The 27996-nt window shown below is 34.5% G+C and overlaps 1 protein-coding gene across 1 annotated transcript; it reads right to left on the bottom strand.

Annotated features, from left to right (window-relative positions):
- Positions 1-51: 51 nt before the first annotated feature.
- On the bottom strand, positions 52-27996 carry LOC138691045 (farnesyl pyrophosphate synthase-like). The gene is made up of 8 exons (XM_069812698.1): positions 27677-27996; positions 15458-15626; positions 14606-14746; positions 9875-10078; positions 3277-3441; positions 2916-2993; positions 1539-1673; positions 52-1074 (listed from the first exon to the last, which is right to left on the bottom strand). The coding sequence occupies exons 1-8, from the start codon at positions 27862-27864 to the stop codon at positions 874-876; spliced, it is 1281 nt and encodes a 426-aa protein (XP_069668799.1). The 5' UTR covers positions 27865-27996; the 3' UTR covers positions 52-873.

Below are 27996 nucleotides of genomic sequence, written 5' to 3'. Positions count from 1 at the left end.
TATGAGCTTCAACTACAAGGGAGGTAAGATGGCAAATGACACAGAGAACCATGAAATTCTGTATTATTTTATTTTATACCTATTTTTGCTACAACATGAAAGATTCTCTTCTTAAATGTAGGTTGTACATTTAAGGATCACTGGGTTATTCATTATTGTACAAAATAATTATTCTTTCTTACACCTTACACTGCAAACATATATATAATATATAAGATTACTTAAATTAATACATTAGTATCATAGTTACAGTCATATGGGTACAAAAATATTGCATGAAAGAGGTATACTCTTCATAATGGAATATTAGAGCTATTCTAACACGCTGGAAATTGATGGAATAAAATTAATGAATTATCACATTGCACCTGCAGGCTAATTTTCCAAACGAGATAAAGAAGAGAATGTCTATTCAGCACACTCATAAACCAACAGAGCCATTCTCCGGTTTATTATGACCAGCCAAACAGTTCACTTTTGTTAATTCCTGATATGATTTACATATAAAACAGTGACATAGTCTTCGAACACTGCCTGTCCTTGGAGTTACATATAGAAAATATCAAATGTGTGTTAACCTTTGACAGTCATGTCACTGTATTTCAGAACCCACTACAGAGTGGAAAAGAGAGAAGTATGTGCAAACACAAATATATATTTTACGTAAAAAAATAAGGAATTGAAGTCGAATTAAATTTTGAAATTGCTTTCTAATATGAAAATGCTCTTCGAAAAACTAAAAGGTTATATGAACAATGGCTCTTACTGTTATATCCTCATTCATAGGAATTAAATGGGATACTTTCTTTCGTATCTATTGAAAATACGAAGTCTGTATAAATCTCTTTCAATGTATTATTTGATATTAGTCTCTCAACATTCGCGCTTGTATATCTTTTCCATGAATTTGAAGAAAAGCTTATGAGGCATTCCACGCGACACTTGTTGAATGTGTGTTCTGATGATATTATAACTCTCTTCCTCATATATGGCATATGTAGATGGCAAGCCCAGTTGATTGTACAGTTCCTTTATTACTGCAACCTTCTCTGGATCTTTTGAGCCGTAGCATTCCTAATCAACCACAAATATAACATCAGAGTTAGGTACAGCATTTTTAATTTAAACTGCCATATTACAAAGCACATAACTGGTTAATACTGGTACGTCGATACAAATAGACTGATAGAAATAAACAAGACATTTAAAACGTGGCAACAGCACCAAGTCTTGTCAAATTATACATATAAATATCCAAGATAAGAAAGTAAGCACTGTGGAAATATGAGGATCTCAAAACAGCAATGCATCTGAATCATACGGTATATTATCACTGATGCTGTAGCAAATGTTACATTGAATATCCTTCTATCATTCCTCAAGCTCCAGGCTTGAATGCAATACACATAACAGCAATTTTAGGCATTGCACACAACATTGACAAGATTCTTGGATAGTACTGTTGCCTTTCCAACTGTAACTCCAGGAATTTTTATTCACTCTCGGTTACTCTATACTTCAAAAGCTCTCAAACTTACCGAAAACAAGGCCTTCTGTTCTGAAGTAGCTCGCTGCAATGCAACCACTGCCAACCAGGTACATTTGCCATCCTCAATATCAGTACCAATTTTACCAGTTACTTCTGGATCCCCAAAACAATCTAAATAATCGTCCTATCAAAATATAAACATTAAGTTAGCTGGAATTTTGTTTCAAAGCATATATTCTCACTTATTAACTTTTAACATGATATAATAAATTGTATTATTACACTAAAGAGCAAAAATGAATATGCATTATATGAAAATTACTGAATTTCAACATGGAAAAAAATGTTTGTGCAGTACAATATCTCTTTACATAACCTATAAACGTATTTTTCAATTATCCGACACTGGCTTTGTCCCACAGTTTTCGGATATGAGAAACTCTACTGTACAGTTGTCAAAAGAAAAAGTGGCCGCTCTCTAGAAGCAAAGTTCCCTTCGGGTATCTTCGCTACAATTCGGAGACAGGCGATGTTACATGTTGTTGGACCACGTTGCCTGATATCTACAGTAGGTATTCTGTGTGTTACTGGATAGCTTAATGGTAGCGTTCCGGCCTGGTATTCATGAGGTTCTGCATTCAAATAAAACCTAGTGCTTTTTATGTTCTTTTTGTTTTGTTTTTAAGAGAGAGACAAAATATACATAATTGCTCCTTTCTCTTTTATGATTATTTTAGTAATTAACATCAGGTTCATGAATGTATTATGCCATGACTTTGTCATTATTTATTACTGTCAAATGGGCAAACTTGGAACATTATCATAGGGTATTTTCGTTTTGTCACAGTAACACCAAACTGTAATAGAACTAATGTGCTGCACAAGAAAGTAGCAAGTGAAGATTATGTTGCCACTGTGACAAAACGAAAATGCCCTATGATAACATTCCAAGTTAAAATACTGTTCCAAGTTTGCCCATTTGATGGTATGACATTATGGCTGCAAATGGAAAGAAAAAGATTTTATTCTCAAGAAAAATATCTTTCGTGGGATAAACAAAACAAACTTACTGGCGTCTGCCTTAGAACATTCAAACAATTAAGCGTTCAAAAAAAAAACAAAACAAAAAAGACAACAAAAACAAAAAGCCACAATTCAATATTTAGTGTATCTTCCTCCATCTTGCAGTCGAGTGGGCATGGAATCGACTAGAGTCTTTTCAAATAGTGACTGTTCTCAGCCAAAAGAGACCTATTACTCATGAAAACTAACCCAGACCCTCTTTGTCAAGGCTAAATTTCATAGCATTTTCTGTTTACAAGAATAATTACCATAAATGGAAGTTAACAGAAAATACAATAATTTGTAGCTGATTTTAAATAAAAGTACAACAAAGCTTACTTTTCGTAACTAAAATATCACATACCTGGACCTGAAAAAACTGACCCATTTCAAGAAGAATGGTCTTTGCTTGACGATGCATTTCTTGATCATTATAACCTGCCTGAAAAAAAAAGTGAATAGGCCTATAGCTTTTAATTATATATAGAACAATTATTTTTATCCTGTAATTCCTATAAATACTGGTATATTATATTCTCTGTTTTATTCTTTGGTAATTCACTGACGTCTATGCACCATTTCTACACAAATCCCCATACATTTTCACCCTCTATCCAAAGTAAGGAAATCATGTTAGAGCATTTAAAATGTTATTACATAAAACACACAAAAAAACGTAAATTTAAATATCCTTCCAATAATATTACACAAGTGAATGAACTTACCATGTACATGGCTAGGGCCACAGGGAAATAAAACGAGTAATATGCGGTTTTATACTTCACAATTGAGTTGTAACGATCCATTGTGAACTTCTCCAAAACAGGTTTTCCTTCAGTCTGAGTTGAAAGGATATCCAATGTCTGTCCCATTGTAGTTTTTAACTTGATCTGTGCAGGATAAAGAAACCGCATTACAAGGAAGCTCAATTGCAATCATAGACTGTTTAAAAGTGTTCTCATGATCGCAGAGATGACATGTAATTTCAACATGTCTCTTCACACAGTCATTATTTCTTAAGGAGATGTACTTCGTTCGTAATATTTTTAATTTAATCTGCAATGAAAATATCAATGTACTAATACATAAAACATAAATCTGTATATATAATTTGAACTGGTAATGGAAATTATGGGAAAACGGCTGAATGGATTTTAATGAGTGACCCATCATTTTGAAGCTTGGCATCCAAGGTTTTTCACAAAAATAGTAACTTTCAGTGAAGCGTTAGTTTTCCTACATAATTTTCCTATTTTGCAAAATCCATCTTTCATCAGTTTTGAGAACTAATTGAATTTCAGAATAAAACAAAAAACACACTACAATAAACAATACTACACGAAGGCCATGATCTGCAGGATTGCCGACATATATTTTAGATTCTCTAACATCATAATGCCAATATGTCGATCTTCATTTGTGTAATTTTTTCTTATATACTGATTATTAAAAACTCTAAGACTTACTAAAAAGAATTTACAGGTTTGATTCGTGTGTAATTTTCTGAGTACAGCCTGTGTATTGAATATTACGAACTACAAAACTTAAGAATGTTTGATGACATAATTATGATTAAAATTGAAACATTATTATAGTTAGTGCCATGACGTGAGTATTTATCACTAATAATTATACACTTTAATGCTATATTGATAATATGAAGCTGAAACCTTTTGGGATTATATAAGTAGATGTAGAGAATATCTTAAATTAGATCTTCATTTCTATAATTTACTGATAACAGCTATGTACTATATACGTGTATGTTACTAAAAACTACAAAACTTACCTTACGTAAGATAACAATATTGCTATTAAAAATTTAATATTTTTATAGTTATTAATCAAGCGATGTGGGTATTTTTCATATATTTAATGGTGGTGCGATGTAGATATTTATATGCATAATTCTCTAATTTTCCTTGGTAGGAATGCAGTATTATGGAAGAGTTATTAGTAGGCCTAGTTGAGTCATGCTTCCTATTTTAGTTGGGTTTTTAAACCACATCAAAATTAATTTCATATTCTTTTGGTTTAATCGATCAGATTTGTGATCGCTACCAAGCATATCATTTTGTTGTAGGGAGAACAGCAGGCCATTTCACTTCCTGCTGCTGCAATGAGTTAGTTTATTTCTCGCAACCAGCAATGAATGAAACACTGGAACTGCTAATGATTTGCGATGAACAATTTTATTTTGGGCAAATAAGTTTCTATAACTCTGACATAGCATTTGCCTCATTTTCCACATCTCAGCATTAGATTTTTCACAACAGCTGAAAATATATGGGATTGGAGAAAGCTGCGTTTGCAGTGAAAGACCTGCCCTTGGGCAGATCACTAAATGAATGAAATGAAACACATAAATAACTTAGGCCTCTGACTTCCTGCCATTAACAATTCATTACGAGCTGATGGCCAATTTTATTATACATCATTGATTCAACATATGCTAACATTCATTCATTAGTCACACAAGTTAATTCAGCAATATTTGGTAGACCAATATTGTCTGGAGGAAGCGCAAAAATGACAGTTCCTAAGGAAGACCAAAAGATAAGAAATAAGAAACCTACAAGATTTTGTAGTCTCCTGTTTACCTCAGCAAGATCTCTTAGCAGGAAAAAGTGATTCTGTCCTCTATATTTCAAGGTAGTTCACGAAAAATGCAGTAGCTATACCAAGATGCTATGTCTATTGTTGGAAAGCATGGCAAACCTGATATTTTCTTAACTCTCACCTACAATCCACAGTGACCTGAAATAGCTACTGTTTTACTCCCAAATGAAAAACATACTGATCATCCTGGCATTGTTACTTGCGTTTTCGCACTGAAACTCAAGAACTGATGATGAGTAGGTTCAACAAAAAGTATTTTGCAAAAAACACCATTCAGAGGGAATATGTTTCATTATTATGGAAGGAAATAACTTTCAAAGTATCTGAAAAAATTGTATTTGAACTTCTAATGAACTAGTTGTTTATAAAAACAGTTGTAAAATATCTTGGATTAATTTCTTTACATAGTTCTGATACTTGAAAGCAACATAAAATGGACGCATAATGGGTTGCTAGCCCAGACGGGATTAATTGGTGGGGTTACCACCTATGTAGCATTTCCTCTCCATCAGATGTTAGTTATTCCACTGCTACTCGGTCACCAGAGCCCCGTTAGTTTAAAACAGGGTGTACCACAAGGAGGGGTGGTAGGAGAAGCTATAGGTCTTCGCAATCTCTACCCCTCACACTTTATTCAGTGATCAGCGCAAAATACGACAATGGGAATAATCAACAAAATTATGAAGCCTTCCCTAGTACAGTGACACACAAGAATACACTTCTATGAAACCTTAGCTAGACCTGTACTATGTTACGGAAGTGAAGCCTGGGCAATGAGAAGTACGGATTTCAGCACAATAACGGCCTGTGAAATTACATTTATGAGAGCAACACAAGGATATAGTCGCTTGGGCCGCAAAAGAAATGAGGATATCATGCAAGAACTTCAATTACAACCAGTCTGACAGTTTATAAACAAGTACCAGCTGCAGTGGAAAACCATGTCCAGCGAGTGAATCAGAATAGACTTCCAAAAGCCACGCCGTCCCCAAGGGAAGAGATCTTTAGACTGTCCAAAAAAAGGTGGACCGAGAATGACTCACTGAGGCTGTAAAGGGGCTTGGGCCTTATACTTGTTTGGATGATGATGATGATGATGACATAGTACTGAAATAAGAAGTTTTATGTCTAAAACAATAATAATATAAGCATTTTTTACTATATAACAAACAATAACGCTGCATATGTATTTGTTGCTGAAAGTTGATATTTTCATTCTACACAAGAAGCCCATATTTCTACATGTACTGGTAAAAGATAAAGGTATCCCCGTAACATGCCTTGAAGGCACTTGGGGGGCATGGAGGTAGAGCCCCATGCTTTCCATGATCTCGGCACTAGAATGAGGTGATGTGGTCGGCACCACGCTTTGACTGCCTTTTACCCCCAGGAAAGACCCGGTACTCAATTTTATAGGAGGCTGAGTGAACCTCGGGGCCATTCTGAAAGCTACCTGTACACATACTGGCTTTCTAATAATGATTTTATAAAAGAAAAAACATTACAATATAGAATAGAGATCCATCTACAGCAGTCAACAGTGAAAAATGTCGTTGTTGTTGTTGTTAACTAATTCTTAGTTCTTGGCAATCAAGCCATTAACTCTCTTGCTCTCCAATATGAACTGTTTGGAGGACCACATCTGGTGTTGGCCTAGTCAGGAGGAATGTCAAATAACTTCACCAACCATATCCTCTCTTCACCACTTACTTGTTAATGCTTGCCACTGCAGGTCAGCATACTGAAATGGCATTTCCTCCACTTTTTGTGGAATGTTATACCGCTGTGACTCAGTCTTTAGAGCCTCATTTGTTAAAAACAGGTTACACCACGGGAAGATGAGGATGGGATTTAAATAGGAGAGGTTATGAAACACTTCACTACTTCTTGCAATCCACAGTGTAGCAGTAAGACACTAATGAAAAAAAAGACAGAGAAGGATATAAGAAAAAAAGGAAGTGGGGCTGGTAGTATTGATTGTGATGATGACAAAGAGGAAGTGGGGCTGGTAGTATTGATTGTGATGATGACAAAGAGGAAGTGGGGCTGGTAGTATTGATTGTGGTGATGACAAAGAGGAAGTGGGGCTGGTAGTATTGATTGTGGTGATGACAAAGAGGAAGTGGGGCTGGTAGTATTGATTGTGGTGATGACAAAGAGGAAGTGGGGCTGGTAGTATTGATTGTGGTGATGACAAAGAGGAAGTGGGGCTGGTAGTATTGATTGTGGTGATGACAAAGAGGAAGTGGGGCTGGTAGTATTGATTGTGGTGATGACAAAGAGGAAGTGGGACTGGTAGTATTGATTGTGGTGATGACAAAGAGGAAGTGGGGCTGGTAGTATTGATTGTGGTGATGACAAAGAGGAAGTGGGGCTGGTAGTATTGATTGTGGTGATGACAAAGAGGAAGAGGGGCTGGTAGTATTGATTGTGGTGATGACAAAGAGGAAGTGGGGCTGGTAGTATTGATTGTGGTGATGACAAAGAGGAAGTGGGGCTGGTAGTATTGACTGTGGTGATGACAAAGAGGAAGTGGGGCTGGTAGTATTGATTGTGGTGATGACAAAGAGGAAGTGGGGCTGGTAGTATTGATTGTGGTGATGACAAAGAGGAAGTGGGGCTGGTAGTATTGATTGTGGTGATGACAAAGAGGAAGTGGGGCTGGTAGTATTGATTGTGGTGATGACAAAGAGGAAGTGGGGCTGGTAGTATTGATTGTGGTGATGACAAAGAGGAAGTGAGGCTGGTAGTATTGACTGTGGTGATGACAAAGAGGAAAAGGGGCGAAATCAAATAATATAGTCAGAAAGCTTGTACAAAGGAAATGTTATTTGTACAAATTTCCAAATACGAGGGCTATTCATAAAGTAACTTCCGTTTTCATATAGCGTGCGTAACAACAGAGACAGTGGTGCTGCTCTTGCGGTGGAGTGTATCTTGAAGTAGTACACGTCGAGCAGTGGTAGATTCAAGGTCGTGTCTTTGTTCCTTTCTGAGCCACGTGCTGTCAAAATGTGTGCTGCAACCACAAGTCCCGCCAGGTGTGAGGTACGTTCTGTGATAAGATTTCTTGTGGCCAAAAACTGTAAAGCTAGTGAAATCCATCACCAACTTTGTGAAGTTTATGGGCCAGAAGTAATGAGGGAAGGTGGTGTAAGACAATGGTGTTGTATGTTCAAAAATGGGCGAACCAATGTCCATGATAAAGAGAGAAGTGGTCGACCGAGTATCATGAATGCAGATCTAATTCTGTTTGGTTGACGAAAGGGTTAGAGCAAACTGCAGGTTCACCATGTTGGAGCTTAGTGAGGATTTTCCACAGATTAGTCGTACTCTTCTGTATAAAGTGATTACCGAAGATTTGGGCTACTGGAAACTTTCTGCCAGATGGGTGCCTAAACTCCTTTCTGAGGAACAAAAGGCTCAGCAGATGGGAGCAGCACTGCCCTTTCTTGAGCGTTATGAAAGAGAAGGTGATGCTTTTCTAGATCAGATTGTGACAGAGACGAGACTTGGGTGCGGTATGTGAATGCAGAAACAAAGCTTCAATCAATGCAGTGGGGCCATACTCACTCCCCGAAAAAACCCACAAAATGTCGTCAAACACTTTCCATGAGGAAACTCATGGCAACTGTCTTCTGGGACAGAAAAGGAATTTTGCTAGTGGAGATCTTGGAGAGGAATGCCACAATTAAAGCTGAGCGTTACTGTAACACACTAACAAACTTGAAAGGGGTCATTCAAAACAAACGTCGTGGCATGTTAAGCTCTGGGGTGATTTTCCTGGATGACAACGCCCGGCCGCATGCAGTGCATCATACTGCGACCTAACTGCAAGAATTCAACTAGTAAGTATTAGATCATCCTCCCTATAGATCAGATTTGACGCCTAGCGATTACCATCTCTTCATGCACATGAAGACATGGCTTGGCTCGAAGAGCTTTGACGATGACGAAGAGTTGAAAAGCAGCGTCGTAGGTTGGCTTCAGTCGCAGGCGGCCGAATTCTACGATTGCGGAATTTCAAAGCTCGTCAAACGCTATGACAAGTGTCTCAATGTGATTGGAAACTATGTCGAAAAATAAACTAGTGCATACTTTCAAACTTATTGTAACCCAATTCTGTAACGTCATTCACAGGTTTGTAAAAAATAAACGGAAGTTACTTTATGAATAGCCCTCGTAACCTCTCTTGTTACTCATTAGTCTGCCAAAATTCCCACAAAACGCAAAACAGAACATTTTTCATTAACATTTTTTTCTACTGTACTACATTGTGATCATTCATAATTTCCCATCGATTTGTTCTCTACTTTCTCATGTTCTAGACAGGCTTCTATGAAAGGTATGTTAATGCACAGCATAAGCATAACCATTTTTTTCGTGAAATGAATATATCAAAAGTTATTAGCAATATTCCATGCTTAATTAACACTCCATTTAATATTATACCTTTTTTATCTCATATATTTTATTAATTACAGAACCATATAAAGGAACAGGAAGTTTTCAGAAAGTGGTCCTCTAGTTTGTTTAAACAGTGTATTAGCACTTAAATGAGTGAACCTAAAAGAGACTAAATATGTAACAAGATCAAATAGACTTGTGTATATGACCCTGTGTGAGTAATATTACCACAATTCCAGCCGGGTTATGATTATACTTTTGCAGGAGCAATACAAACATTACTGAAATTAAACTTACATCATGGAATAACTCAAGAATGTTCATATAGTATGGCTTGTCTTGGAAATACTGTCTCAGCAATTGGAATAGTCCATGTCCAAGCAGAAGGCCGTCATTTACAGCAAGTACTCCAAGATTATTATGACGATACCAACACAGCCTGCCTCTCCTTGTTACAGAATTATCCATTATATCATCTATCACCAGGAAAAAAGCTTGCATCTGTAAATAATCATTGGTTATTAAATTACACATGGTTCATATAAATTAAAATAAAGAACAGATTTCCACTTAAATTGCCTTAAATAAAATGATCAAAAATGGATTAAAAATATATACATCAATAAATAAACTAAGGAAAACGTTTATAATTTTTTTTTTTCATTTTCATATAAGGCGATTAATGTATAGCGTAAGCAAATTTCCTTAATTGTATGAGTTGTGTAATGACTAATGATTTACAAGGAGAGTCTTCACTAGAACTCAGATATGTATGCGAAAATAAAGACCAACAGACAAAATGCAAGGAATTAGCTGCTTATGCTAATTGGAAGATTGCGAAATTAGAGCATGAATAAAAGATTATTGAACAATCGAGTAGCCCCCGGCCTTGAGCAGATAGTGGCCACTTACATATTCGTATATCGCATGTTACGTGAGCAACTAAACTGCTCCCTCTAAGTATGCGTCACTTTTTTTAATGCAACACTCAAAGTAGGTTTTCCCAACTTTACAGCTAATAGGAGTAGCTACTTTGTTCAACTGCGTATCTGCTGTGCAAATGAGCTCACCGTCAGTAAAATTTATCTATACTCATCACTGAAATGTTTCGGACAATGAATTTGTTACCGGAATAAAGTTGCCAATTTACATAGCATCAAGTAGCAAATTATTATTATTTTTGTTCCATTCGTCAGTACCGTAAAACACAATGCTGCTTTCTTAATAAATTTGAGATTTAAAAAAAGGCATCTATAAGTAAATGCATGTATTTTTTTGTATAAATAAGAAAATGTGCATTCAAAATAATTTTCCATCAAAATATGCATTTACATGCACAATTACTCGTAAATTATTGTAAAATCGTCTAAAATATAATTTTCAAATAAATAACATTTGCATACAAATCTGGGCTCTGATTATTAGAGAAACTTCGATTTTCAAATACAGTTGAACTCTGTTATAGCATCATTAAACGACTAGCAAATGATGTCACAACAAACAAGTGTTACTACAAAATAAATAACAGTAAATAAAATTCAAGGAAGAAATATGTTCACAATATTACGTATTTTGTGCACTACTATATAATTTCATTCGTAATTTTATATACAGTACTACACCTTCTTAAATACTGTATCATTCTTGTTTTTTTTTTTTTAATAACAATACTGTACATCTTGATTACACAACTTTTAACATCATACCATATATATATACCGGTATGCTTTCACGTGTTAATTAATTAACTAGGTTACCTTGTTGACTAGTTTCAGCTGGTGGATTATCAGCTGGGCTATTATCAGAACTGGATGGTCTTCAGACCAGTTTTGATGATAATCCACCGGCTGAAACTAGTCAGCAAGGTAACCTAGTTAATTAACACGTGAAAGCATATATGTATTTTATATTCCGAAAAAATACTGGACTGTAGAAGATAATGAAATACGAAACAAAATTATATAATGTATAATAATTAAAATATACCTACATTGTACTCACAATTAAAAACGTAATCTGTAATTTTCCTGCTTCCATTTTGCAAAATACTGCATCTGTAAATCATTCACAATTGTTCCTTGTCGTTGTTTAGTCAACTGTTCGTAGACAAGTCTGAACCTCACAAGTGATACTTGACAAAACTAAATTTACACTGCAAATCAGCTTTGCTTTTACCATTCTCGATTTATTTTAGAACATTAACTTTATCTTCCACACTTGAACTTTTCTTTTTTTTTTCCCCCGAATGCATTGTACAGTCCCAAGAAAAAAATTGGCCAGACTCTTGTTCAGGTCAAAATCAAAGTTTTAACATAGGGTTTACTTGTCGTTTCAAAGAAATATTGATATGATAGCCAATCAATAATCAAAGGAGTAATTGAATGTTCGTCACTCAGATGATCTCCAAGCTGCCTATAGTCTAGCAGATAGAATTGTGGCCTAATATGCGGGAGATGGGGGTTCAATCCTGGCTGGAAAGGTTTTTATTGTATAATTTTTCATCTCCTGTATTTATAGTTTCTATACCATTTTTTGTTGAAAGAACTGGCCATATGTATCCCCTGCAACCGCGACCACTGATGAATTATGGCAACTAATTCAGAATGCCTGCGATGCTTTGGCAGAAAGGTCAGATTTAATTTCAAATATGAAGGGTACACGGGAAAAACGATCAAGGTCCATCAAAAATCGAAATTGAATTAATAATGCTATCTTATAGTGGAAAAGAAGTACTATCATGTGGTCTAGCTAGTAATAAGAAATCATCGTTCTTGACATTCCACTACGTCAATTTCTATTAAATACATACATAACAAAGTATTAAGTGCTTAAACTTTAAAATTCGTTTTTCTCGAAACTTTCTAAAATGGACCTTGATCGTTATTCCCGTGTACCCTTCACATATGGTATGGTCCATGTACCAGAGATTATAGGACGTCATACAAAGACATGAAAAATGAACTTCCTACTAAAAACGTGGCTTTTTTTTTTTTTTCAGTTATTTATTTAAATTATAGAAAATGATACAGGTACTTTTATTTTGCGCCTCAGTTATATTTTTTTTGTAAAATAATACTTTCCTTCTTAGCTTCCTATGTCAATACCTAAACTGCACGACTTCAATTTTATAACATGCATTATCTAATTTACTTATAAAAAATTCATAGATGCAAGTGACTCGAACTGGAGAACTCTGGATTAAAACTCAAAGTAACATGTTGTAGTGAATGCCTTTTCATAATGATACTACTCCGTCATAAAATTTAAACACATATTAAGAAAGAAGTGATGCTTATGGTTAGCTCAGTTTGAAACACATGTTATCTCACTCCTCAATGACGTCAATTAAATCGTATTAAGGCGTATGAAACAATAGACAATAATTCACTTACTCAACTTATTCTCGACGCCAAAATCCATTTGCTGCCTTAAAACTGTCATAAATATGGAATGTTTAGAGGGTTTTTAGATCACTAAATTCATGGAATTATACTACACAGATATGCTACAAAATGGAATTAAATAATTCTGTCACAATACAGATTCAAACTCATAACGAAAAGATTATAGAACCAAAGGTCTAGTGCTGAGCCATTCTGTAGTCTTGTGGACACTCACCTACTGCAGGGGGCATTTCGAACCTATTATAATAGGCAGTTTATTGATATTTTAAGCCACTATTCATCTTTGTTACAATACAGAATGTTGGAAAAAAATTACTGATAATATCTAGATTTAAACTATTAAGACGTAACCCTTCAAAAACATATTGCCTTATGTAAGGCCGTCCCACACATGCGTAATTCCACTTTTCTGAGACTTAGAAAATTCCAGCCAGCCATTTTTCTTTTGTGGGGAGGAGGAGTCACTGTACTGTATGTACAGTAATACCTGTTTGCACATTTAATTCCTAGAGTTACAGTCTGAAGTGAATGTATGAATTATACTATGGTACACAATTCGGTTTGCTATTGTTGGCACAATAGGAGTTTGGCTACCTCATACTACATCCACTTTTCTTAGAATTCCAGTTCTTGGCCTGTAAAATGCTTTTGTCATAACTTGTGCCATGAAATTAATGTTATTAAACAATTTTCCGAGCAATAATATTTAATACATCACTACTGTCATACCAACTCATTCTTCATAGACTATGATATCAAACTATCCAGCAATATAAATTTGACACCGTAGTTATTTCTTTGTTAATGCTGCTGTACAAAGAACTGTGTGAAACACGCTTATAATGTTATACTTGTCAAAATTAAGTACTTTGCTAGTTTGCTACACTTTGACTCATGCAATAAAATGTAACATTATAAACTATAATTAATTAATTAACTAGTGGACTTACTCATGTTAATTATGTAAGTTTGAGCGGCTTACAGCTGTTTCGGTGCTTCACACACCATCCTCAGAGCCTACTAGATCTCGGCGTCATCTCGAACTTCTCTGCCTGTTATGTGGATGCGTTTGATTGTTGAAAGGTGTTGAAAAGTGGAGTCAAATAGTGTGTGTGTACTGAAATTGATCTGTGTGTTGAGAATTTGATCGGGGTGTGTTTTAGTGTGTTTGTATATTTCGTATTGTTCTAGTGTGTTGAGTTTTTGGTTCTTGGGTTGTATGTGTAGGATTTCCATGTCCGCATTTATGTTATTCTATGTATGGTTAGTATTGGTTATGTGATCGGCATATGTACATGTATTGTGTCCTCTAGTTTCATAATATACTATTTTCAACTACGTAAATAATTTTATTTTCATTTTATGATCTATTTTCAATCATTAAGAACTACTAAAAATTACTTTGCATTTGTCATACATATATATCAATATTTTCAAAATTAGAAGGTCATGGTTTGGTTTTTGAAAAGCAAAGGGTATGCAGACCTTCAGTAATTGGGAATCCCTAATACAGAAGAACAGACTTTCAACTGGCCTATTAAACAAACTGTTTAAACATATGCTACTCAACATTTCCTAGATTCATTTAGGTGCTGTAAGAAGAAAGAACAGCATTATTACGTACCATTTCTACACACCATCCCATTATTTGTGACAAACGAATGTTTTCTGGTGTAAGTTCATCTTTGGGAGCCAACATACGATAAGCATAAACCAAAGCCAGACCACGATTCTTCTTTCCACCCGGAACATTATATTGCAAAACCTGAAAATAAATATTAACAGAGTTATTTCTTTATTATTGTCTTCCTCCTCCCATTCTTCTTATTCTGCATTCTGAAGAGAAGCTAATTAAGCTGTTCTGGCAGTCATCTCAGTCCAGCAACAAATATTTTGTGTACCGGTACTGAAAGTAAGATAATTTTCATACAACCAGGTTCCTGTCCTGAAGCATAGAAAATATTAAGGTGTTTAACAGAGTAAAATATAATTTTTCCTCAACTGTACTCAATTTAGTGAGCATACCTGTAAGATAAGTGTTTACTTCATATTATACATGTAACTAGTGCAGTATCACGATTATAGTTAAGATAAAATATAATTACATTATTCTTGTAATGTTGATGGTAGACCAGTTTGTATATAAGTAGGTTCAGCTTCAGTACAAGCAATAAGAAGCCCCACTATATGCCAATGAAACAGGACACTTCCTTATCGCAATGATAATAGGTAAGTGATATCAAGGAAGAAGGGAATTTTTCGGTAAAGTCTACTTTAAGACCAATCTTTTCCATTACACTTCACTCAGACTTTTAGAGATTTTAACTCTGGTCTCAAACACGGGAAAGCATTCAGTTAATGTTGTACAGTCTATAAGTAAAATGAAAAATCTCAAAATAACAGTTTATAAGCTCTTATTGCACCCACATCCTCAATTAAATTACTGTGGTATGATGTATGAACATATATAACATACCTTTGCATACCATTTTGTAACATCTGGTATTTCTAAATGTCTCCCTGTTTCAGTCAGATCTCTTACTACATCAGGGAAAACAGCCATAAAATCTCTGCTTTCATCTTTTGTTGCTACTGTCCCACTGATGGCTAATGGAATAGTTGGAGAGTTGAGTGTTGACAGGGATCTATAAAAATCATATCCGTTTTTTACTTCTGCTATATTTATTAAGTAATAGACATTGGACTTAGATACAACTAAATAAATTGCATGTGCCTATATAACATTTGTTAGAGAAGAACTGGAGAAAGTATATTTTGCTTAATGATTATATATTATATAGCACATGACAATGGATATAACCTCGATATAATAGAGAACATCATAAGAAAGAATAAACACAAACACAAGAACAAAACTAATACATCACACTAACATACGAAAACAAGAACACATACAAAATTGCATCATCTTTCAAGAAATTAAAATGCAAGATTGCATACGGAACACAAGAGACACTACAAAAACATCTTAAGACACAGACAAGACACACAACTAAATACAACTTAGGCGTATATATGGGTGTGCAAACTATCATACAATATTTGCAAAGACTTTTACATTGGACAGACTGGAAGATCATTCCAAACACGTTACAAGGAGAAACATACCACAGCCACAACCAAACTATACAACAATTCAACCTACGCTGAACATATCATAAATTCCAATCACAACTATAGCAACATAGACAATGACATGAAAATACTATACATCCAGCCAAAAAACCAGTAACTTAACGACACTCTAGAACAAAAGAAAATTTACAAACATACAAAAATAACCCCCCTAAACATCCAACTCAATTTCAAAACATACACACTTTTCCACACAATCATGAACACACCCCACCACCAGGGGCGAAGTGTGCTATGAGACATTGAGACAGTGTCTACCCAACTTATCTGTGTTTATAATAATTAAAATTCTAAGTTATATTAATATTCCGAGTTTACGAAGTTACTAGTTAACATGATTTCATTATTGTTACTGGCACTGCACCACTATGTCAAAGTGCCACAATACAGTTCAGTTCTGCCATTCGGCTGGTTTCAGGAGTGTAGACTGTGTAGTATAGTCCATATCCAAATCTCTTCTGAACACTGAGATATTCCCAATATTGTCTCAGTTCTCTCACGTCTAGTGTGTCTGTTAGGCAGCAATGCAGCAATGAAAGCTTAATTTCTAATGTGCTGAGCATTAATAGTATGATGGATTATTAATTATATTATCAGTTATTTTTATAAAATGTGTGATCAAAGTAATTCTGATTCAATTGAATTTTTATTAAATACAGATTTTTCGTCCTTATCTTATGAACAAAAGTGCGACATAAAAAATCGAAAACCTACTCTCAATTTAAATATAATTCAAAAGGAAGGTAATGTGAACAGGAAATTCAAAACACAATGGTATTCAAAATACAAGTGGTTGACTGGTAGCACAAATAGAAATAAATTGTATTCCTTTGTTTGTGTTATGTTTGGAAGTGAATCTGAGTGGAGTAAAGATGGCATCTCAACAATAAAAATTTTTGAACAAAGCGTGCAAACATCAATCTCCACAAGAACATTTAAAGAACAGTGAAAAGTTTTCATATGTTAGGCCGAAATCGAATTGAACACTCTGTCAGAAAGTTCGCGTCTTGCTGCTATTGAGTACAATGAAAAAGTTGCTAATAACAGAAAAATTCTAGGTCACTTTATCCAAGCAATTACTTACTTATGTAAACAAGAACTCCCACTTCGTGGTCATCGTGAAGACGAAGATTCAGCAAGCAGGGGAAATTACTCAGAACTTTTAGATTTACTAGCTGAAGAACAAAATCTAAAAAAATCATTTGCACTCCAACACCAGTTTCAGAAGTGCTTCTAGCGACAAACAGAATGACTTGATAGAATGCTTAACTGACGTGCTGCAAGGAAGAATGAGGGATGAAGTAAATGAAGCACTACTTATTTCTGATCAAACAGATGACACAACTGACGTCTCGTGCAGAGCTCAATTAAGCATTATATTCAGATATGCAATACAAGACAGAGTTGAGGAAAGATTCTTAGGGTTCTTTAATGTCTCAAAAAACAAAAGTGCAGAAGAAATGTCGTCCATTATTATGGACAACTTAAAACTCTGGAAACTAGGGAATAGACTAGTATGCCAGACTTGCTTAGCAGGAGGTCATGAAGGTGTTCAGGTCCTTGTGAGACAGTCTTATCCGCATGCAATATTTATCCTTTGTTATTCTCATCTAGTGTTATTGAATGGCTCGAAACACATTAAACAAATTAAACTGTTTATTTGTGATCTCACTATGCTCCACACATTCTTCAGTAGATCTACAAAAAAAAAATATCAAGAGTGAACTCTTGCAGGAAAAAGGTTTCAAATTTCTCCCCACAGTGACAAAGGTGGAATTATCATTATCAAGCCACTGCAACAATAAGATCTCTTTAGGTGGGCAGTAGAACATGTAATAGACGATGATGATTGGGATCCAGTGTCAGTTAGTTGCGCTTGGGGTCTTGTTAGGAAATTAAATGACTCAACTTTAGTGTTTTTGCTGTGCCTCTTTAGCAAAGTGTTTTTGTTCATTGATAATCTGTTCAATGTGCTTCAGGAAAAGAAACATCTATACTAATAATAAATCTGTAGCCAAACATTTTCTGGTAATTTTCGATTTTCCAAAAATAATTGGTCCTAACATATATAATTAACCATCCTGAAACCGAAAATCGCTTTTTTGAAATTTTTGTTTCTATGTCTGTCTGTCTGTCTGTCTGGATGTTTGTTACCTTTTCACGCAATAATGGCTGAATGGATTTCGATGAAAATTGGAATATAAATTAAGTTCGTTGTAACTTAGATTTTAGGCTATATGACATTCAAAATACTATATTTAAAAGGGGAGTTATAAGGGGGCTTGAATTAAATAAATCGAAATATCTCGCTTATTATTGCTTTTTGTGAAAAATGTTACATAACAAAAGTTTCTTTAAAAATGATTTCCGATAAGTTTTATTGCATGCAAAATGTTGATAGGACTGATATTTAAGGATAGACAAGACTTTTAAAATAACAATATAATACATTTTCACCGTCACCTCAGATTATAGCGTTGTTGTTCCTGCAGTAACTCTTATGTGCAAAATATAACATTTTTGAGTAGGAAGAAAAACCACATTTATTCATTCCATGGCAATGGTACATAGGAGATCGTGAATTCTTACATTTTCGAAAGAAAGAAATATAATTACATACACAATATATGCTGTATCACTATTTAAGTTATTTGAAGGGTTCAGAACTAAAGTGGGCCAAGCGCCATTTACTGAAGATGTAAAAATTAAGTTATTACCATAATTCAATGGAAACATATAGCAAGTAATATAAAGTATACACATTAAAACTAAATGATATGTCACTCTTCATTAAACTATGGTTGCATGTAATAACAATTAAGAAACATGTTAAAGGAATTGTCATTGCACTAAATGAGTGGTCTCTGGATCAAAATGATTGCATTTTAATTATTTAAATACAATTTAAATTAAGTAACATATTCCTTCTATCAAACACGAATGTTCCCTGGATCAAACGTCATATTTTAATTATTTCTAACAGGTGCAGCGGAGTGCACGAGTATGGCTAGTCTGACATAAAACTGTGCATCAATGAAGTTAAAAATGCATTATGCAATTTCAAAGTGATGAGAAATGAGGCTACAGTCCCTCACTGTTGTAAGCAAACAAAACTGTTAAATGACAGCATTGAGTATAAGAGAGATGTCACCAAACTGCTTATTCTCACATACGAAATTTTAGATTCATTGGCTGTTCAAATGAAAAATAGATTTGAAGATTATGAAGAAATAAGTTTTGTGGAATTGTGGAATGAAAAAAACGTTCAGTGACTATAAATTAAGTTTTTCTCACAGTAAAGTTATAAAATTATTGTCATTATATCCATTTTTCAAAGATGAGGAACTGAAAAATGAATTAAATATAATCTATTTGATTCTGAGAAATATTTGTCACCTCTTTAAAAAAAAAAAGAAAACGCGCGTGCACACTCACACCCCCCTCCTTCTGAAATCCATTCACCAGAATGATTTACAGATATTTACGAACAAGTGACAAAGCTTCTGCATTTAGTCTTGTGCTATCCTGCAATAACTATAAATGAACGTAGTATGAGTGCTATTAAAAGGGTTAGGACATTTTTACAAAATTCTATGACCAATGAACGACTATCACGTTTATCTTCCTTGGACATTGAGAAGACACTACTGTCTGAGATGTCAAAGGATTCTCAGTTCAAAGATAGAATTATTGATGTTTTTGCAGAGAAGAAATTCCGTCGTATTGAGTTAAAATACAAACGTACCGTATTTAGGTGAGTGCCATATTCAAAAATTTGTTTTTTGTAATATATATACTTTAGAGTTGCAGAACAATATGCATATATATGTTGCATGCAATTTAATTATAAGTGATTTACGGGATTTAAAAATGTTTGGATGTCTACCCTTGTTATATATGTACAGTGCACCACAACAGGAAACCAGAAGATAGTGCGGCATCTTCACTAGGCTTCTGACAATAAAGAATACCACTTCGAAACTAGTCAGCCAGGTGAAATTCCTCATATTAACACACACAGTAAAGAAGTTACAGAGTTAATCAGTGATCATTTAAATTTTATAGTTCATATCGCACCCGTAGAATTACTATCGTAACTCCCAAAAATTGAATTTTGAGTTACAGGCAGTTTTGTAATCTTTATTTAATCCTCCATCAAACATTATAACTGTCGTATCTCTAAGTTCAAGTGCAAAGTCTGCAGGGCTCATACTGATACTTCGTAATTCTGAGTTTTCATACAAGTTTGAAATGTTTATCTTGCATTTACTCAAAACTTACTTTCGGTAGTTGTGACGGTATTATTTTAAGGGTGCGATATATATATAAATGCAAGACAGCTCACTTTGTACATAGGCCTAGACTGTGGTTTTGTTTTTCAGACAGAGATTCCAGTCATAACTTTCAAAATGGCTCCGAAATACTCTCCAACATCCCTATGCAATGAATGTGAAATGTCCTCTTCCTTTGGAGGATAAATGAATTGTGTATAAGTAGCATAATGTTAACTACCCCATAATGGTGCCAAAACTACATATCAGAGCTATAAGAATCTGAAGCATTTTAACATAAAATCAATGCACTGGAACTAGACCGAAAAAATCTCCCTCGAATGGTTTAAGGGCTATTTATTTTAACTAGGCCTATCTATGTTTGTTGTGACTTTGATACAGAAAGAATCATACAACTTTCTGCAGAAAGGATAATCAGATAGCACAAACATTGCAGTGATGTATAAAATTTATTTTATTTCACATTTATCTTATTTTATTTAACTTCAAAGCAGAATCATAAGCAGTGGCGTACCGGTGGCTGGATTAGGGTTAAACCACCAGAGGTAAAAAAAAAAAAAAAAAAAAACAAAAGGATAGAAAAAACATAACGGTATTAAGTTCAGTCAACTTCATCACAAGTAAGGGATCCTTAAAATGCTTATGATTACTTCAATCTGATATTCGTGGTATTCTTTCTACCTTGTATTTAGCTTTATGATTAATAAAAATAACCAACATTTATTTGTTCTCATATACCATACCAAATCATACCCTGGCCTAGTCGTTTTAATATGTATTTAAAAACATTCAAAAGTCACTTCAAACTTTAGAGAGTTAATATGAATATAATATTTGAGGTCGCGAGAAAAAATTTGTTTGGCAAACAACTGAGTTTGGTTTCTATGAAAAATCAAGAATAATATCAGCCATTCTCTTGTTCAACAAACACCATTCTCTCTGGAATACTATGCACAGCATTTTGCAGATGATGTTCTGGAATATCCCAAATTTCTTACGAGATAGCATCTTTCACTTATTGTAGGATTGTTGAGTGTACCACGAAAACTCGTTCATTAAGGTAACTCACAACACAATAAAAAATTTGCAGGATTGAACTCTGGAGATCGTGGAGGCCATATTGTTGGAAAGTGCCTACTGATGACATAATAGCCAAAGACTAATTGCTTTGTAGGGGTTTAGATGCGAGACAATGAGTTATCTTGCATGAAGAATATGTTTTACAGCTGTGATCCTTCAGTCTATGAATAACGAAGTACTGTAGCATACTGTAGTAGTGCTCCCAGTTTACTGTGACAGTAGTCTCTATTATTCCATTGTTGTCTTCTTCAAAGAAATATGACCAATGATGAATTGCGAAGTGAAGCCATACACCATACAATACAGTGACTTTCAAATGACGATAACTTTGTTGAATTAAAACCTGGGAGTCATTTTCTGGCAAAATTCTGTAATTACATGTGTTACCACCACCATTAAGAAAGAAGTGCGTTTCGTTTGGCCATAAAACTTTATCCAGCCAATGATTACCAAGTTGAATATCTATTCTGCTAGCACAAATAAAGCAAAATCACATATTTCCTGCTTGTCACTTTCATTGTGTGCGAACACTGGTTTCAGTTTATATGGGTACAGGGTACAGTTTTTGAATTCTCCAAACTCTGCTGCAACTCATTTCAAGATGCTTGGAGTTGACTAATTTCATTACTTGTCTGAAGCATCTCAGCAACACTAACTACCGCTGGTCTGAAGCATCTCAGCAACACTAACTACCGCTGGTCTGAAGAATCTCAGCAACACTAACTACTGCTGGTCACTACCGCTGGTCTGAAGAATCTCAGCAACACTAACTACAGCTAGTCTGAAGCATCTCAGCAACACTAACTACAGCTGGTCTGAAGCATCTCAGCAACACTAACTACCGCTGGTCTGAAGCATCTCAGGAACACTAACTACCGCTGGTCTGAAGCATCTCAGCAACACTGGTAGCAACAGAATCAGTTTCTTCAAACCTCCTGATTAAATCCCCGCAATTATGAATGGAGCATAGCCCTTCTCTTAAATTGTTGAGTTCTAAGTTGTCTCATATTCTGAGAAAGACTCCTATTGTATCCTAACATTTAATGATAGAACCATGACTTTCTTTATTGTCAACTCTCTAGCATCTATTAGTGCTTTCCAGTTGTGATCACTGATAGCATTTCATATCAACAATGCAAAGCTGAAACTTGTGTTCAGGTTTCTGCCCAGTGACAGTTCTGATAAAATAATTATATTGTATTTTTAAAGATTTCTTAATTAAAAACCCGACACACTCACATTGATACAGATTTCCAGACTAGATCAGCCATGTCAGACTTCAGTGCACGTCTAGGAAGTCGCGAGCACAGTAATGCTATGATGGGTACCTGATCTGAGGTAGGAGAGGAAAGTGTCCAGAGCAAAAGGGAGAGAAGGGTTGTACATAACGTAAAAATCACTACAAACTACTGCATAATGCTTGGACTAAACACTAATATTTATATTTCCACGTAACTCGTAACATTATCTTCTGGAAAAAAGCAAGGTAGCCTATACACCAACAACAAAGTAAACAGTTTTTATTTTCGTGCAATAGTTAGGCCTACAGAAGTAAATCATTTTAACTTCCCTTCTGAGCAATAAAATGTTATAATAAAATTGATAACATAAACTGATCTTGCTATAGTCATTACACAACTTATTTTAAATTAAGACAATTCTTATAACTACATAATTTATTGCTAGAACAAAGATAAGTTACATTTTTTATATATAAAAATCATTATCACCCCAGAAAGAGTATATACTCGTGCTCAGGGAGCATTTCACAAAATTTTAAGACATTTTATTAATTAGGTAACACAATAAAAAATAAAAATAGAATAAGAAAAACACAGATATTACAGTGATTGAAACTATTTTATATTTTCTCCCTAAACAATAATTTTTTAACTGATAAATTCTGTAGATTTATGTTCTATTGAAAATTGCAGAAAGTGAAAAATTGTTTATATGATCATATATAAGCTTGGTAATTTAAGTCACACAGCTTTGTGTCTGTGACAAATTATGTAATATAATATTTGTCAACAAAGAACCATTATGAAATAATTGAAATGAAGTAAGTAAAGAGAGCTGTTTTCTTTCAACCATTTACCCATACAATTTTGTGGATATAATTCCATAAATTCATGTCACAAGGACACATCTACGTTACGGTACTTTTGTCTAATTTTCAGTGCACTATTATAGGACTCTTGCCTAACTGAAAGGAGAAAACAAGGAAAGATTGAAAACCCTCAACCTGTTGACGCTATAATACAAATAGATTACAATGAAGCAGCAAGATGAAGTTCCACTGCAGCACTGGACCAATGCAATATACACTGCTGCTGTTTGGTTGCATGGAGCCGAGAATCTTTGCTCTGGTAACAGACCACTTGAGCCATGATAAGTACTCAATGTACTTCTTCAAGGAGCTGATCACGAATATCATCATCAATAATAACAAGATCAAAATGATTCACTTTTTCTCAGATGGTGCTGCACAACACTTTAAACAGTGTTTCACATTATGCACAATCTCTTTCAGAACAGACGTAAAAGTTGCCACCTCCATGGCTCCCACGGATGGAATTGATGGCTTGCTGGATCAAAGTTCGATCTTGATCAGTCGTAATTAATACAGCTGAAGATTTCGCTGAATGTGGTCAACATGTTATGAAGCAAACCCATGTGATCCATGAGCCGAAAATTAGGCTCTGAAGGCAGAACTGGATGAGTAACGGACCAACATAACTCCAATTCCACAAGTGTGATGGCACAATTATTTTTCCTCACTTTCGCCTTATGTGGTGAAATATAAATTGACACAATGAGGAAAAATGGCACAGATTCTGTAATATACATCCATGGAAGAACAACAAAGTACCAATAATAACATCGCAGAAATACTATTCAGGATGAACATTTAAAAATAAGTGACTGGGTGGTAACTGCATTCAAGTTAGCATCAGTATGAAATATCGTGGACAAATAATAAAAGCTGAAGAAAGTGAATCAAAAACCAAACCTTTACTGTCAAGTAACAAAGGCACAGAGTTCTTTTGACATCAGAACGATTATGTGAAGGTAATGTTCGTATCATTAAGAAACTAAATTAGCCTCAGCTAATTAAAGGAGGACAAGATTCTCATTTTCTCAAACGACCATATTTTCATTTGTAATAAGTAAGTCCAGTCTGTTCCATTAACGTATGCACAGTAGGCCTAGTGTATAATGTGACAATGGGTTAAATGTATGTCTAGAAGAGGAACAACTTTGGACAGTATAGTATGTAGCCTATTCGTGACAATAAATGTGTGCCTGTGATAAAACAATATCAAATAACAAGTTTCATAATTTGGCTTGTGGAATTCAGACAACTTATTGTAAAGTTATTTTCTGTGTAGGCCTATATACTGAGTATAAGTTATCAAGTAGTATTTTTGGCAGACAAATAAAATATTTGCGATCACTGTGTGTTTAGTATTTAATGAAAAGAGAATCCATATGTGTGTCCCTGACAAATGTATGCCCCAGCAGTAATAATAAAATCATTATTATTTTAATCAACAAAATGGTAACTATGAAAATGCAAAAAGTAACAAATAAAAACTCTAATGATCAGTTACTTTTTCAATAATTTTATACACCTACATTAATTACAGGCATTAAAATATATTAAGACAGAATGTTAATTTTGTATTATTCTTTTAAAACAATAATATTACCTTTATAAACCCGTTAATAAAACAACATAAGTGAAACCTTGCGCTGAAATAATGTCATAGTTAATAGTAAGAGGTTGAAAGTCTTGGGTTGGGATTCAACTGCATAGAGCAGTGGTTCTCAACCTTTCACAGACCGCGGGCCAGTAAATTATGTTTTCGTAACACGAGGGTCCGGTCCCAACAAAAATTTACTCGTAAATACCTTTCCGGTTTTTTTAAAGTTCATACATTTAACTAACAGAAATATTAATAGGCCTAATTTAAGTATGGCGTAATCTTAAGACTTGGCTATTACTTCACTATGAAAAAAGTGCGACAAGTTGACAATTTAATTATCAATCAATGCATTAATGAAATTTTGTAGCATGTTGTAGTTTCTTCAATTCAACATCTTCAACTAATTTATGCTAATTTTCATCGACATAGTCTTTTATCCCTTTCTGCTCACCAAACACTTGACACAAACATTGATAACATTGGTCATTGTATTATTAAATTGATTTTAATTATGTTTGTTTGAAAACGAAAAGGTAAATGATTATGCACTGTAACTCACCACAGAAGCCAGCTGAGGAGGAAGCAGAAGGATGTCAATATGTCGGTAAAACACTTATTACACATAAGTATGGTACATACGACAAATGTTTAATATGTAATTTTGTGTATAAAATGTATGAAAATCTCAATTCTAAACACTAGTCACAATACTAATTATATATTTAAAAACGTAGCACATTACCACAGCACTAGCCTAATTATAACTTACTGAAAATTTAACCGGTGTTTAGTTTATTTTATTTTTTATCACAACTGAGAATTTTTAAAGATTTAGCGAGGCTAGTGAGACTTTTTTTGCTGTTTTCTATTCGTTAGCTTGTTAATTCTTTGATGAATTGAAGTGACAGCCAAACGGAGACAAAGTTGCAGGCAGTTCCTCTGTTTCAAGCACAGCCGTGGCAGAAAATGTAGTTTCACATAGATGTGTGGTGGAAAAACAAAAAAAGAAATCTGATGGGTAAGTCCTGTAATTTTGGATAGGGAGGATCTGGATCTGTGCTTTTCGACACAATCATGAAAATCATTCTCCTAAGAAAAAAAATCTTTAGAAAAGTAAAATGATAAATTCCAGGAGAACACGTTGCGGCCCAGTATAATTGATGCCAGGGCTTGGTTCTAGGTTACAGCCCAGTGGTTGAGAAACACTGGCACAGAGAACATTATTATTTAGGCTACTTATATTATTTTATAATTAATACACTAAGTTATTTTATAGTTTCACACAAAAATATTATTGGAAGCCACTTCCATAAAGAAAACCAACGTACACAACTGAATTTTAAGTACAAATGATACGGTATTAATTTTGTGAATTTGGTTGATGTTAATTTATGATAATGACAGAAAACGAACAGCACCTCCAAATAAATACATCATGAGCTAGTAACCAATTTTTTCAAATAGTAATATATAATTGTCTATCCGTTTGATTGTACCTATTCGTTTCATTATACATGCATCTCATCAACTTCAAGAATTTCGATTTTAACATCATTAACAATCCAGAAAAGGCAAATATCTGTAACGGAGTTTACGATTGCCGAGATTAGTACCGGTACTAAGAACCTGTGAGATAGGACTAAACAGTGAAATAAGAACACAGTTTCCACGCCCGCTTTGTTTACCTCAAATTTTACACATTGTGCCACAGTTAATGAATCCTGGCCAATTGCTAAATACAGTATCATTAGTTGACTGAGCTATGGCTGAGTCAAAATAATTAATTTACACATTTCCTCAAATGACAGTTCTGAATAGCCTATACTTTCTACCATTCGTTTTTTCTTGTTCAAATGGATGGTAGTGTAAGAACTCAAAGAAGAGAAAATTAATGAATGACTCGGACCAAATTCGTTATCAAGATGCAAGAATTTCTTTCAGGAAATAATAGTTTCTTGCCTATCTAATGAGCTGTATTACAACAATGAGACATGCATAATATTGTATTTAGTCAATTTGTTTCTTGTTTTGATGTCATTTAGTTGCATTCAGTGTGTTATTTTTATCAAGTAAAAGACATGCTTCCAGTCTATTATAATAATAGTTTGCCAAATAAACCCAACATGCATAATTAATTACTTATTCACAAAGACTAACAAAACGTCATGAAATCATCATGAAATTATTTGTACACAAAAGCATACCGGTAATGCCTACATTGACGTTCTGTCGTACAGGTATTCTTATCATTACCCAATAACTCGTTTTTTTCTTGCGTTTGAAGCACAATATGGTCAAGGGCAAAATTGAAATTTTTTTTCATACAAAGCAGCCGTGAGGTCAAACACAGTAAATACATTATTGAGTATTAAATTACCGTATTATTTTCAAATCTCATCATATCCTGCAGTTTTTCAGTCACTATCTGAAGGTTATCTACTTACAGTATCTACTTACCGATTATGGTTTCTTTTTTCAACAGAGGATTTGACAAATTTATCACCAAGTCCGAAACTCTTGTCATCTTTAATGCTGGATAAGTTTCCACTGCTAGAAACATATGCAGTCTTTGTAAAACTTCGTCGTATTTCTTGCCAGGAAGACTGTGCAACTAGTGCACAGCCTTTCCGAATCGATCCCAACATCTAAATAATTTCTTTACACACGTTCGGTAAAAATACTTCGCTCCAAACAATGCTTCCTCGCAAACATAACCTAATACACCAGGAGGCTACAGACATCTGCCTACAACTGTCTACGTGACCATACCTTCTGTC

This window comes from Periplaneta americana, chromosome 16, assembly GCF_040183065.1.
Source record: "Periplaneta americana isolate PAMFEO1 chromosome 16, P.americana_PAMFEO1_priV1, whole genome shotgun sequence".
NCBI classification, from domain to species: domain Eukaryota; kingdom Metazoa; phylum Arthropoda; class Insecta; order Blattodea; family Blattidae; genus Periplaneta; species Periplaneta americana.
The sequence above is the reverse complement of the archived record's forward strand: the minus strand, read 5'-3'. Positions and strand labels throughout refer to the sequence as shown.